The 14,605-nt window shown below is 38.1% G+C and overlaps 1 protein-coding gene across 1 annotated transcript in view; it reads left to right on the top strand.

Annotated features, from left to right (window-relative positions):
- The first annotated feature begins 755 nt into the window (after window positions 1–755).
- Cpe (carboxypeptidase E) overlaps window positions 756–14,605 on the top strand; it is a 111,812-nt gene continuing 97,962 nt past the window's right edge. The window contains exon 1 of the mRNA XM_077792493.1: window positions 756–1,300. Coding sequence (XP_077648619.1) covers window positions 994–1,300 — 307 coding nt within the window. The 5' untranslated portion in view covers window positions 756–993. The remainder of the gene's footprint in view (window positions 1,301–14,605) is intronic.

The raw sequence follows: 14,605 nt of genomic DNA, 5'->3' as shown, positions 1-14,605 counted from the left end.
TATTTAAAGCTGTAAATGATTCTTACATTTTTACAATTTGTGAAAGGATTGGAGGTGGCAAGTCATAATCAGTTTTCGCTATATCAGGATGTAATCTTAATGCCAAACTAAATCTTTTGTCTAAGTCATCAGCAGAGCTGTATTTGTTTTCCCAGGGTGGTGTTTATAGACGATGTTCTTACAGGCACTGCCAAACGACATTGTCTCATTTTCCCCCTCTAAGAGAATGTGCATAAATACAATTAAAGACAGTAGCTGCAAATTGGTAGAAAGCATTTCTATTCTTTTAAATCTCTAAATCAAAGTGCACGATGTTCTGGTTTCTAGCCAGGCCTTGCTATAAATGAAATCCCCACCCTTGGGTTTGTATTTCGATTATTGATACAGTGATGCTTCAGGAAGAGAAGGCAAGTGGCTCCTAACACTTCCTTTCTGTTCTTTTTCTTCCTGGAATACTCTCTAATTCTCTAATGCATCAAGATGGAAACCCCGTTCTGCTTGGAATAGGTGTTTCTTTAAAAGGTTCCACTAACAATCCAAGAATTATATTCCACGTGCAGTGTCACGGGTCACGGTTTTCTCAATGACAGCAACGTCCGGGAGCCCAGACCTACGCTGTCGTGTCACCTGGGTTGCCCCAGGCTCCCTTCGGCTTTGGCCGAGGTTTGGAGCCCACAGAGAGCGCCCGCTGCCCTCCCCGAGGCGCGCCGGCTGCAGCTCTCTCGGCCGGCCCCCCCGACTGCAGTGGTTTCTCCTGCAGCTCCCCTGGGTTCAGCGGCCAGTAGTGCAGCCCGCAGAGCCGCCGCGTCGCCCCTCTCCTCTGGGCGGCCCCAGCGCGCGGTGACACTCATTCAGCGCAGAAGGTGAGGCGACCCGAGGCGGGTGCGGAACTTGTCGCCGCTCGCGCAGCGCCTGCCAGCGAAACCCGGAGCCGGGCAGACAAAAGAGGCCGCCAGGGCAGGAAGGCACGGCCGGCGGCGGCGGAGCGCGGCGATGGTCGGGCGACGAGGCAGGGCGCTGCTGGCGCTGAGCGTGGCACTGGCCGCCTGCGGGTGGCTGCTGGGTGCCGAAGCCCAGGAGCCCGGGGCGCCCGCGGCGGGCATGAGGCGGCGCCGGAGGCTGCAGCAGGAAGACGGCATCTCCTTCGAGTACCACCGCTACCCCGAGCTGCGCGAGGCGCTGGTGTCCGTGTGGCTGCAGTGCACCGCCATCAGCAGGATCTACACGGTGGGGCGCAGCTTCGAGGGTCGGGAGCTCCTGGTCATCGAGCTGTCCGACAACCCTGGGGTCCATGAGCCTGGTAAGGGCCATGCCCCCTGCCAGCGCTGGAGGCGTCCCGGAGGGCGGCAGAGGGTGGCGGTGGGGGACGGAGGGAAAGGTGGGCCCAGGGGTGCCTCCTGATCAGGGGTGCTGCCTAGCGTAGGTAGGAAGCAGAAGGCGGCTGGAAATGGGGAAGAATCGGACCTAGACTGCTGCGGGTGGCCGGGAGCCTAATCTCTGTCCCCCTCGCCCATCCCCCCAGCCCCAAGCCACCACCACAGCCCTGACGGCCACTCTTGGGTGAGCCGCAGCGAGAGAGGCTGGAGAGGGTGGGGGACAAGAGTACCGAGCCAGCAAATCCCCGTGCGCGCCCACCCGGCGGCCACTCTGACAGCTGTATCAAGCACCCCAAGGAATGATTGCGAGTCCTCGGGAAGGCGGCCGCCCGTCCTTACAGACAGGAGTGGAAAGACAGGGCGCAGAGGGCGGGGTTTTAGAGAAAACCGGGAAAAGTCATTTATCATTTGTTGCCTAATTTCCAGAGCATTAGTTTATTGGGTGCTGTGGGCTTGGCGTCTCCATCTCTACCTGCACGCGCCGTGTTCGGCACACTCACTGCTTTGGATGCTCAGGAATTTTAAGGATATTGCCAATCTGGGGCCGTGGTTGTTCAGACACGCAGCTCTTCCTAGCAGGGTGGAAAAGTGTTCTCTGACAAGCTTTCAGATTTTGGAACTGCACATGACTTAAGGAAAAAGGAATAGTCCATTTTTCTCTGCTTTAACCACGTTGGAATGAATAGTTTGTGACTGGATTTTATTCCAAATGTTGTTCCCAGATACTGATCGTATGCACCTTCCTTGAGAGTAGGTTAAAGCATATTTTAATTTATGTTAAATGCCGTTCATTTAGTATTAGTGAAGAGGTATTTAAAATGTGTTGGGGCTTTAAAAAATGTTTCTGCTTTTTTTGGAAATGACGTAGGCCTGATCTTCCTTCTGAGAGTAAAGGTAATCTGAACCAATGATATCAGCACTCAATGCTTTATTATTTTTTAATGACAAAGAAAGCAAGAAAAATAGGCTAACCATTCTTAAGGCAGTGCCAAAATAGTTTTATAATGATACATGAGAACCAAACTAAGGGATTGAAATTTGTGACCAATAGAAACATTTTGATTTTGTGTAGCATATGGCTTCATCAAAAATAAATCTTTAGAAAATACTTCTTACCTTCAAATAATGTAAACAAAAAAGTATTTCTTACCTTCAAATAATTCCTGAATAAATTTGCTCTCAAAATCCTGAAATGAGGCCCCAGAAGACATTAAATACAATGTACTCTGGCAGAATTCAGCATGTAGAATTGGAAATTTGGAAAATTAGTTTGATACTGCTATCTGAACACAAAGAAAAAATTTAATGTGATGACTCACTTTCACCTAAGTCAAATAACCAAAGCCAAGACATCCCAGACAACTAAAGCTAATCTAAATATTTTTGATTCTCCTGCTTCCTACTTAATTAGAATCCTTTGTTATTTTACTTTTTTTGTAAATTGCTTCTTAGAGTTTGATACATTATTATTTCAAAGAAATTATGTGAAAGTTAATGTTTATCTTGTCTTGTTTCAAATTAGAAATAAAATTTATAAGTGATAATGCTGTAAGGAGATAATATGCTTTTGAAAATGAATATAATGATTCTTTTGCTTGAATATCTGGAATGAATAGATAGTCCAGCAAGATTTGCAGATCTTTCTTGTAGATTGCAAGCTCTGTGAGGTAGGGTCTGTCTCCAGCACCCAGTTAGGGTATGGCACACAGTGGGACTGAATATACATTAGAAATAATACACATTATGGAAAAATACTCAACATTATCATAGAAAAAATGATCATTGATGTATATCTAAAAAGAACAAATAAAAAAGAAAAATGACCAGTCAATATCTGGGCAACATAGTATTTAAAAAAAAAGTTGTATTTCTCATTTCATTTACAAAGATACTAAAAGTGTTGTATAATATGTGCTTTGCAATTCTTTATTAAATGCAGGAAACTTAATTTGAAGTTCAGGTATTACTTTACTAATAGAATACAAAATGTCCAGTGCATTTTTAAAAATAAAAAACTTATGAACTAACACTAAAACACTACAGGGTGGTTTTCCCCTCTGCTCCCCCTTCATGAGGGTAAGTAAGCTAGATATCTGTAGGCTACTAGTAAATGTAGAGATCTGATTGGTATAAAACTTTGATAATTCTTTTGTGAATTAACTTTTTAGGAAGTTTTGGATAAAGAAAACATCCATCCTTCTTTAATAGCCTTCCAATTCCTTTTAGATTGATCTAGTTTAAGAAATAAAAAAGAAATATCCATATCTAGTCTAAGATAGGGGATACAAAAACAGTGTTTTTGTTTTGTGTTTTGGTACTGGGGATTGAACTCAGGGATGCTTTATCATGGAGCCACATCCCCAGTTCTTTTTATTTCTTATTTTGAGATAGGCTCTCACTAAGTTCATTGAAGTTCAGGTATTACTTTACTAATAGAATACAACATGTCTATACAAAATGCCTTGATCTTTGGATCCTCCTGCTTCAGTCTCCCAAATCACTGGGATTATAAGCACGTGCCAGCATGCTCAACACATTCGGTGTTTTTTGTTTTTTTTTTTTAAAGCACAATGTGTACTCAAGGTGAGTCAAGTTCCAGTCTAGAAGATAGTGCTTGACCTTGTGAGAATGGAGAATTGGGGGTTTGACAACATAAAGGTGTGTAGGGTGTAAGAACAGCTGAGAGAAGACTGGAGAAAGCAGTTTAGGGACACTAGGCTGGAGGACTGGGTTTTTGAAGAGTATATGAACAGAAGGCCAGAAGGGTACAGATTACTGAAATTTCTAAACCCCAGTGTTGCTCGGATAGCTCTGGAAAGACAGCAACTACCTACCTCAACTACTTTTCCCTTATAGGTGCCCCCCCTTTTGGTTTATTCAAAATAACATTTTTGATTCAGTTTTAGGAAATAGTGTTTAACTTCATTTCATTTACTTGACTAAAACTCTGATGAAGTTGTGTTATACTTTATTTTCTAGCAAGAGAGAAGTGTGGAGTTTGTTAGTTTTCTCAATCTAAATTCTTTTTCGGAATTCATAAAAAAAAGTAGTGAGCTGGAAATGTGGCTCAGTGGTGGAGCACTTGCCTAGAGTGGCAAGAAAAAAAAAATAAAGAAAAGAAGAAGGAGGAGAAGGACAAGAACCCAGCTATTTTCTAAGGATTTAGGTAGAAGAGTAGAAGAACTCTAACAAAACAAAACAAAACAACATAAACTTGAAGTGCCTCTCCCTGCAATCCAACCTGCAAGAGGTTCACTTGGTGAGATTAGCAATTTATGGCCAGATGTTTGTTAAAACCACCAGTTATCTTCCTTAGTTGAAATAAATGATCTCTTTGTTTGGTACACGCAGTGCGGTGAACTTGAACTTATCTTCTGAAAATGATTCTCTCAGATATTCAACATTTGAAGTCATCAAAAGGGAAAGAAAATTCCCTTTTTAATGGACGAGGGAGGAATATCTATACCTATTGTCTCAATACCATAGGAGTCAGCTTGATGTTTGTCTGAAATACTCATAAAAAAGAAACATCTATCAATTTATATCTAAGTAATGAAATCTGCATTTCCAGAACTTTCCTATCAGAGTTAAATACAAGTTAAGACTCCTTTGTTTAAAACATTGATTCTTTCATATGTAGTTCAAGATTGCTTCTTGGAAGTAAATCTGATTTATAGCTGAAATGCTATCTTAAACACATTCTTTAGAGCATGGATTTTCCTTTCTCAGAGATTGGAATGATTATTTTGGACCCATTCCCCCCAAAAATCTGTTGAAATTTAAAGCGTGTGAATGCCAGTATATATTTGCCAAATATTGTGATGGAACATTTAATGCTGGAAAAATTTCTATACAACTTGAAAAAAAGAAATGGAAATTTTAATTATTTGTATGGCCTCTTTTCCTAACAGATTAGGATGTATTCATGTGAAATATTATAACTAAGTAACATTTTACAGTATGTGAAGATAGATATTAGATTCTGAAGGAGAATCTGGATCAAACTGCACATGGTCAAGAGTTATTTTTAGACCCGAATGAGTCACCACAGTGTTGCCAGAAGTGACGTTCTTGATTGACTTGTGATTGGCTAATGGAAGAGAGGAGAAACTAGATTGGTCCCTATCATTATATCCTGGGCTCAGACAAAAGAAGAGACTTTCTATGAAACTGGTTTGAGAGGTGGTCAGTGAATCATCTGCCATCTTGGTTTACCATAAGGGGTGAAATCCCCACCTTTAGGAAAAGGCATTATTAAGAAATACAAAAGAGCCCTGTAAGGGGTGACATATTAACCCAGCTTTTCTGGAGTGTATTCAATAGAACATTAGTTTAGCATGATTTGGTAAGTATTAGGTAAACAAAGATAAATAAGTTTATATTTTACAAAATTCATTATAGCCCTTAATATGCTAACAGACATGGGGCTGGAGTTGTGGCTCAGTGGTAGGCTCTTGCCTAGCATGTGTGAGGCGCTGGATTTGATCCTCAGCACCACATATAAATAAATAAGTAAATAAAATAAAGATCCGTCAACAACTAATAAAAATATTAAAAAATATGCTAACAGACATTTCCAAATTTCCATGTTAGATGCATATAATGCAGTGCTTTCCAATTTTCTTTGACAATAAAATCTTTTCTTTCTTTTTTAAAGGAGCTTATCATGAAACTAATATCATCCTACCTGGAGATACAGGATTAACCTATTGTTATTGATCATCATGTTATTAAGGATTCATTTGGCAATTCTCTAGTAGGTCTTCAGGAGGACAAAGAATGTCTTTTCTTCTTCCTCCTCCCTCTCCTCCTCCTTCTCCTCCTCTTCCTCCACCTAAAAACAGCTAGAATGTGATTTATGTACAGTAGACACTAAGATATATTCATTTAATTCAGAGCATGATTCTGAGGAAATGGGCCATAACAAACAATTTGATTGACAAGATTAAAGTTAGACCAATGCATTCCAATTCTATTCTTGTTAAAGTGACTTCCTGATTTTAAATCCTGTTTACCATTTCCCCCCCATCTATAAAACTTTACCTCACAGGATTGCTATGAGGCCCAAGTAATTTAGGATATAGAAAAGAATCTAATGAAGTTGCTTGCATCTAATTATTAATAAGATGGGCTAATTTGTAACGACTTTTCTTCACTTCAGTTGCTTTGCAAAATGTGTTCCATGGGCTTTTTATTTAGCTGTTGCCGATGTCATCCTAAGGCATCTGCTCACCTCTTAGGATGGTGTTGCACAGACCTGGTTGACAACTCTAAAAGTGTTCTTCCCTGCTAATACTATTTTCTTGCACACAAATGTTTGTCTTTTACCAATTTTTAAAATGTGGGACATTCCTTCTCTTCTCCCTCTTTGACATTCTATTTTGCTTCATAGGAACCAAATGTTCATCATTATCTGAGAATGTCTTTCTGGTTGTTACTTTAGGTAGTTAAATAGATCTAGGATGATTTGTGCATTTTTATTGGCAATCTAACTCTAACTTATTTTCCTAAAAAATTTTACAATGAAAGTGCTTAGATACTGGTTAACTGGGGTTTTTCCTTTGTAGTTTTTTGTTGTTGTTGTTGTTATTGTTCTTTGGAGCGCCATATGGTAAAGGTATACAGTATAGATTTTGATGTCAGGGGCCATAAGTTTAAATCCTGGTTCTTATTTTCAACTGAGAGCTCTTGGGAAAGTCGATTTCTCTTGTGAGTCCTAAGTGTATCATCTATGGAAAGAATATGATGTGGTAATTAAATGAGGTGTTAAATATGAAGTTTTAAATTCAGTGTGTGGTGGCAGTTATTGTTACCTCTATCTGGCCCTTTCCACTCTTGGTGTGTGTGTTCCTTCAATAGATTATAAGTTTGTGCTAAAGGATTGCATTTTGTTTCTTTATCACAAATGTGATACTATGCTTAGGACATAGTTGTCATTCAGTGAATATTTATTGAATAAATGCAATTTCTCAAACAGATAAAAATGCATATGGTAAAACAGAGCCATGATGAAGGTCGATGTTGACATTATCCGTGTTAGCCTGCCAGAAGTGTGATAACAAAAAAGGAGATAAGTGCTATTTTCCTGATGTGTATGCTCATACCTAATTGTGTTCAATCTAGGTTTGCATAAAAGAGAAATGCACCAACTACTGTCTTCTCAAGTTTCAGGGATGCACTTGCTTTGTTTGTTATCTGTAATAGCTTCACCAGCAGGAGACACTACCTCTTGGCTTCCTCATTCTTCATACATTTTAGACAGTTAAGCTCTTTCTTAAATGTTAAATCCAAGTTTTAAAGATAATCAATCGAAATTTATTTAGTGAAATTCAATCTTTAAAGAATCTTCCTGAGGCCCGGTTGGTGGCACCCACCCAGCCAGACTCAGAGGCTGATGCAGGAGCAGGGCTAGTTCAAAGCCAGCCTCAGCGATTTAGCAAGACCCGCAGCAACTTAAGGAGACTCTCACAATAAAAGATAAAAAAGAACTAGGGATGTTTCTTAGGGGTAAAACGCACTGAGTTTGATCCCTAGTACTGGGGAAAAAAAAATCTGTCTGAGTTTTTAGTGTTGCATGCTAAAATTGTGTGCTTGTTTTCTTTTTTAAAAAATGTTTTAGTTGTTGATGGACCTTTATTTTATTCATTTATCTGTATGTGGTGCTGAGAATCAAACCCAGTGCATCACATATGTGAGGCAAGTGCTCAACCACTGAGCCACAACCCCAGCCCCTGTGTGCTTGTTTTGAACACCGAAATCATGTGTCTCCAGGTCTTAAGTTTCCTTTTCCTCATGAAATGGTATTCAAAGTGGTATTCAAATCAATGGACCAAACAACCCTAAATCCACAACATGTTTAAATGTGCTCCTTCCTTCTCTTCCCATTAATTATAGGAATTGCCTTGGGTTCATTGCTCTGCAAATGTTTCTTTTAAAATTCATGATATGGTGTTTTGCAAGCTCTTTCTAATAACAGCCAGCTCTTTCTAATAAAACGTGGGCAAAGAGGACGGCCCATTTATGTTTCCAGTGCATTTTATTATTTCAAATGAGCTACCTATGGCCAAATAAGTAATCTTTGCAGGATAAGGTGGCATATGTAGAGTATCATTGACCAACTCTTAAACAAAAATAAACTTGTTAATTGTGATAATACACCCTGGAACAATTTTCCACTGCTAGTCAATATTTTGCTTTTTACAGAAACCTGTTTAACTATAAAACACTATTAAGCATCATAGTTCTGTAACAATAATAAAAAACCACCGGGCATGGTGGTGCATACTTGTATATCCATCGGCTTTGGAGGCTGAGGTAGGAGGATTGCAAGTTCAAAGCAACCTCAGCAACTTAGTGAAATTCTGTCTTTAAATAAAATAGAAAAAGGGGTAGGGATGTTGCTCAGTGGTTAAGTGTCCCTGGGTTTAATCACTATATCAAATAAATAAATAAATAAAATAAATAAAACCCTTCATCTTAAGACATTCCAAACAAGACTGGTTATTTTAAAAAATGGATGTAGATCATTTATTTTTTTAAATGAGCCTAAAGAAAACTTTTAACTTAAATTCAGGTTGCTAAAATTCCCTTGCTGAGGTTATGCATGTCAAGGTAATTGGGAGAAACGATTACTTCATTTATTTGCTCACCGCAGGCAGCTCCTCATGTGTTCTGATCCTGAAGTGAGGCTTTTTAGTTGGACCTAACCTAGTTTCTTTCCCTATATCATCTAAATATTTAAATCCAGAAAATCTTTCCTTGGCTATGCAGCTGTTATTCACTGTGGTTGTGTAATTTTTTTCCCCCAGGAATTATATCTAGAGCTAAGTTCAACAACTTTCTTAAATCATAACCCTTGACCATGAAAAATTTCAATAATGAAATGATAAATTTGGGGTTGTTACCCAACCAGTATTTTAATAACCTTTTCTGTTTCTTTTATCTAGCCAAAGAGTAATTTCTAAGACAACCTTTTATAGTAACCATTGTAAAATATTGCTATGTGGCATTCCACATTGAAATCAGCTTTCAGGGGTAAAAAGAAAATGTTGGCCTTTGTTAATATGAGTAATACTTCTGAATTAATTTAGGGAATATTTAATGAATGCACATTATATGTATGCCCTTCCTTCCTTCCTTCCTTCCTTCCTTCCTTCCTTCCTTCCTTCCTTCCTTCCTTCCTTCCTCTCTCTCTCTCTCTCTCTCTCTCTCTCTCTCTCTCTCTCTCTCTCCCCCTCTCTCTCTCCCTCCCTCTCTCCCTCCCCCCTTTCTTTCTTTCTTTCTTTCTTCCTGGAGATTGGACCCAGGAGTGCTCTACCACTGAGCTACATCCCAGCCCTTTTTATTTTTAATTTTGAGACAGGGTATTGCTAAATTGCCGAGGTTGGCCTCAGGCTAGCAGCCCTCCTGAAACAGCCTCCTGAATCCCTGGAAATACAAGGCCCATACCATGATGCCTGGTTGCCATTTTAGTTTATCTGTCAGTCACCCTTGGAGGCAATGCCTTCACATATCTTAGGATGTGTTATTTCACTTCTTGCTTTGGATTCACTCTTTTATAGTGGGTGCAATTAGTTTGAATACTGTATAACCAGTGGGTGCATGACTTGATTCTGCAAAATGTCTGCTGCATATAGATGCAAGGATGAAATGTTTTCCCCTTCCTTTCTTGATGTAGCAAATATGATGACAGCATGTATGGAGGAAACTACTGGAAATGTAGACATTTGCAAAAGAAAAAAAATTGTCCTTTTTGTGTTTTAAGGGCAATGTTGGACATCTGATTTTAAAATACAACAGTCCTATTGAAATTGTTTTCATTGTCTCAAATTGTGACATTGCTCAGCACAAATTTTCCTTTTTTAAGTTTACTAGTAAAGGAAATCGGTTTTATTCATTGTGGGAACTGAGTAAATGTTAAGCCAGATTCTCAGTATAATCAGCATCATTAGAATTAATTTTGCATACTTTCAAAACTATATTAACCTGGCAAATCAACAGGACCTTTAGAAAGCTTGTACAAAGACAAATCAGCTTGCTAAATGCATATTCTCAAGACTTATATTCACTTTTCCGAAAATACTGAAACAATAAAAATATAATAGATAGTTCTCATGTCAATACCAGTTAGACATATGAAGGATAAAACGTGTAGCTATATATAGTGAAATACTATATACACATATAGATTTTTTGAATAAGATAGAGAGAGAGAGGAGAGAGAGAGACAGAGAGAGAGAGAGAGAGAGAGAGAGAGAGAGTTTTTTAATATTTATTTTTCAGTTTTCGGTGGACACAAAATCTTTATTTTTTTTAAATTTTTGTGTGGTGCTGAGGATCGAACCCAGCACCCCACGCATGCCAGGCGAGCTCACTACCGCTTGAACCTCATCCCCAGCTCATTATTTCTAAAAAGTTATTTCTCAAAGTGCTTTTCTTTCAGGAAGGTTTTCTTTTCTTTTCTTTTCTTTCTTTCTTTCTTTCTTTCTTTCTTTCTTTCTTTCTTTCTTTCTTTCTTTCTTTCTTTTTTTTTGTCTATTATTGTCTTCTCCAAATTTGGTCAGATATTCTACCAGGATTTTAAGTAGCTGGGCTTGAATTGCCTTTGTTTTTGTGAAGATGCTTACTGGGTACCCTCTGGAGTAGGTATGGAGAGTGTAGTGAATATTAAAGTGGTTCCATGTTTTTTTTTTTTTTTTTCTCTTCCCTCCCTGTAGCTTTCCTACTCTTTTGTGGTTATTAAGATAATGAAGGAAGAGTCGCTCTGCGTGTTAATTGGCAGGCTTTTGTCTAAAGAACTTGAGTTATAAGCACATGGGATGTGTTCAACACATTTACTGCCAACCTTTTATCCATAGCTGTTCATCTCTAGAAGCATCCTCCAGTTTGGTCCTGTATTAATGGTAGCTCTATATCTGTCATGTGTAAGGAATTTTATATATAAATAATATATATTTATATATATAAATATATATATTTACTTATTTATAAGAACTTGATGCATGTAGAACTTTTCTTTTGTGGAAGCGCTTAAAAAACAACAACAACAAACAAACAGGGACTGAGGATGTAGCTCAGTGAAAGGGCACTTGCCTAGCACATGCAAGGCCCAATGTCCAATTACCAGCACTGCAACAAACAAACCAGCAAAAGTCAAACACATAAATTTTTTTCTTTTGAAAAGATGATCTTGTCAGGATGATCTTAATTTCCTCTGTACAAACATGCACATGAATTTTTGTTATTTAGTAGGTGTACTAAGGATAGTTACACTCTGAGAGAGGTTACTCAAGGAGCTGTTTTTTTTTTTTTAAGGGGGTTATTTTTAAGAGGTTCTATGGAGCTCCAGAAGAAACAAGTCTTAATATAGGCCCATCTTGGTATCAGACAGGAACAAGCTATCCGTACCTAAAAGAGCTCATTTCTTCTAGTTGATATCCTTAATACTTTCATATTCATTTCTGAAAAAATCATTATTGTAAAATGAGGCTTCAAAAAGATGGCTGTAAATTCATTTACAGTTCATGATTTGAATATTGCTTTCTGTAGTTTTCCTTCTCTCTGGCGGACCATCCTTCTTGTTATTTTCTTAGCCAAACATACTAAAACTTCTGCAAGATTGTGGAACTTATAATCATTTATGGATTAAATTTTCTAAAAACACCTGGCAAATAAACTTTCTTCAAATGTCATTAAAGGAATACATGAGCAAGTCCAAACATCTAGTGAGAATCAGACTTAAAATTAAATTCAGGACATATTTTTTGTAACATTGGTGATTCATTTTCCAAGTTGCCAAATGATAGTGATGTGTCTTCCTGTTTCTTTCTTTCTTTTTTTTTTTAACTTTTAAGTTGTTGATAGACCTTTATTTTATTTATTTATATGTTGTGTTGAGAATCGAACCCAAAGCCTCTCAAACATGCTAGGCAAGCGCTCTACCACTGAGCTACAATCCCAGCCCCTCTTCCCATTTCTTAAGAGGAGAAGTCCTAACCTGTCTGCCCTCTCCTGGAACCTAGATACTGACTACACATTTTGCTGTGTATTATCCAGTGTATCTGCTGAGTCTGTAGTAAGCTCTCCATGAATTGATGAATGAATAAATAGGCACTTCAGAATGAATGACGCACTGTTGGATATGCAGATACTCTGCCATATCTTTAACTGAGGGTGAGCAAGCATACCTCTTCTTGCACCTGCAGGCCAAATAGTATATCAGTGAACAGTCCTGTTCTCCTTTCCTGGGAGCTGGAAGAGAAGTGGGTCATCTCTGCCACAGTGCCTGACTCTCATATTTGATTTCCAATAGGGTCCTCTGTTAACCCTCTACCCTAGGCTGGTCCTGTTTCTTATTCTGGTCCTTTCTACATAGAGCCATGGCTCTGTGTTGCCTCCAGATCTGCTTCTTATTAAGACATGGGTCCTTGTTCTATGCTGAGCCACATCATTCTGGCTGCTTTCTTATAAGAGAACCAAGGTACTAAAGGCTTCCAGTTATCAGGAGGACAAACATGGAAGTTGTAAAGGAAGGGTCAAGGCCATGAGTGACTTTTAATGACATTTATGGAATATCATCTTAATATTTGTAAGACTTATGTAGTCCTAGCAAAGAGGATGAAAATGAAAAGGAAGAAAACAAATTTTTTTGAATGAGATGGAAAATAATCGTTTTAATGGGCTGGGGTTGTGGCTCAGAGGTAGAGCACGCACCTAGTATGCCTGAGGCACAGGGTTCTATCTTTTCAGCATCACATAAAGTAAAATAAAGATATTGTGTCCACCTATAACTAAAAAATAAATATTTTAAGAGCCCAAAAAATGCAAATTAAAGTTAGCCATATAGTCACCTGGGAGGGAATTTCTGGTTCTAATTCAATTTGAAAATGAAGTAGTGAAGAACATAGTAATAGTACCAGCTTTCTTCCCCACTCCCAGCCCTCCATTATCCTTGGGCAGGTAGTTCTAAAAACTGTGTAGCCTGACATGTTGTTTTCCTTTTGGGGAAAAAAAATCTTTAATTTCAAGGGAATTTAGAAATAACATGTATGTAGTTAGAATTTTAAGTACTTTTAAACCATGTCATGTTTAATAGAATTGAGTGCATTGAATTTAAAACATTTAAAACAATTTGATTAACTGAAAAGGAAATCTCCTTTTAAGGTGAATAGAGAATCTGCCAGATTTCTTCATAGAGTATTAAGAGTTGTAAACAGAACTTAACTGCGAATGGAATAACCAGGATTTTGAGTTTACAATTTACAACCCAATAAGTTGAGTATTATTTTAAAAAAACAAATTAATTTACAATTCTCAATAGTCACATAAGTCACTCTTCAGGACATCACAAAAAACTTGCATTGAACATTGGTTTCTGCATGCAGTGATTCAGAGCTCAAGTTTTTTTTTTTTTTTTTTTTTTTTTAATGTTGCTAGGGATTGAACCTAAGATTTTGAGCAAATTAAGCAAGCACTCTACTGATGAGCTACATTTCCAGCCCTCAGAGCTCAATTCTTAAAGTAGGGAGGTTTCTTCTGAAAATTTTTTTTTGCTATTTCTTGATTTTAAATGCATGAGTTGCAGAAAATGTTGGTGGTGTTAAACATGCAAAATATCCTATAAAAATGCATCCTTCTATGTGTCAATGTAGAAAAGGGTTGTACAAGCTTTCCTCACATTAGTTTTTTTCAACTTAGAATAGCATCTGGGTTAAATATTTCTTGGAAATGTCTCCTTAAAGCACATAACATGTCTTTGGTTGGTTCCAGTGTTCTGCTGTCCATTGTAGTATCTGGAATTAATTGAGCTGAATATTTTTATGAGTTAAATCTAGTTTTATGCACTTCTTAAACTCATTGCAGCTCCTAATTTGCTCTCCACTGGTCACTATGGACCATCAGGAGACACATCATTAAAAGACTCTATGAAATGTATTTGTGTCTAAATTAGTGTGTTGTAGATTAAGGACAGCCCTGGGCTTTACTCTAACAGTACAAACCATGAACTATGTAATAATTGTTTGTAGCATTTTTGAGACCCCTTTTCCATTATTTCTAGACTTCTGGGTGCATTCTTTATGGTTGATTCAGACTGTTGAATAGATGGGAGTTGGAGGCACTTTGTAATAGTTTAACATTTTCCTTTCTGCTTCAATTCTATTTCAGTTTTCACAAATTGTATCTTAAAAAATTACATGTAGCTTTAAGGAGCATCAATTTAGTGTGAGTTT

This window comes from Urocitellus parryii, chromosome 14, assembly GCF_045843805.1.
Source record: "Urocitellus parryii isolate mUroPar1 chromosome 14, mUroPar1.hap1, whole genome shotgun sequence".
Classification (NCBI taxonomy): Eukaryota; Metazoa; Chordata; class Mammalia; order Rodentia; family Sciuridae; genus Urocitellus; species Urocitellus parryii.
This window is presented reverse-complemented; position numbering and strand designations above follow the sequence as displayed.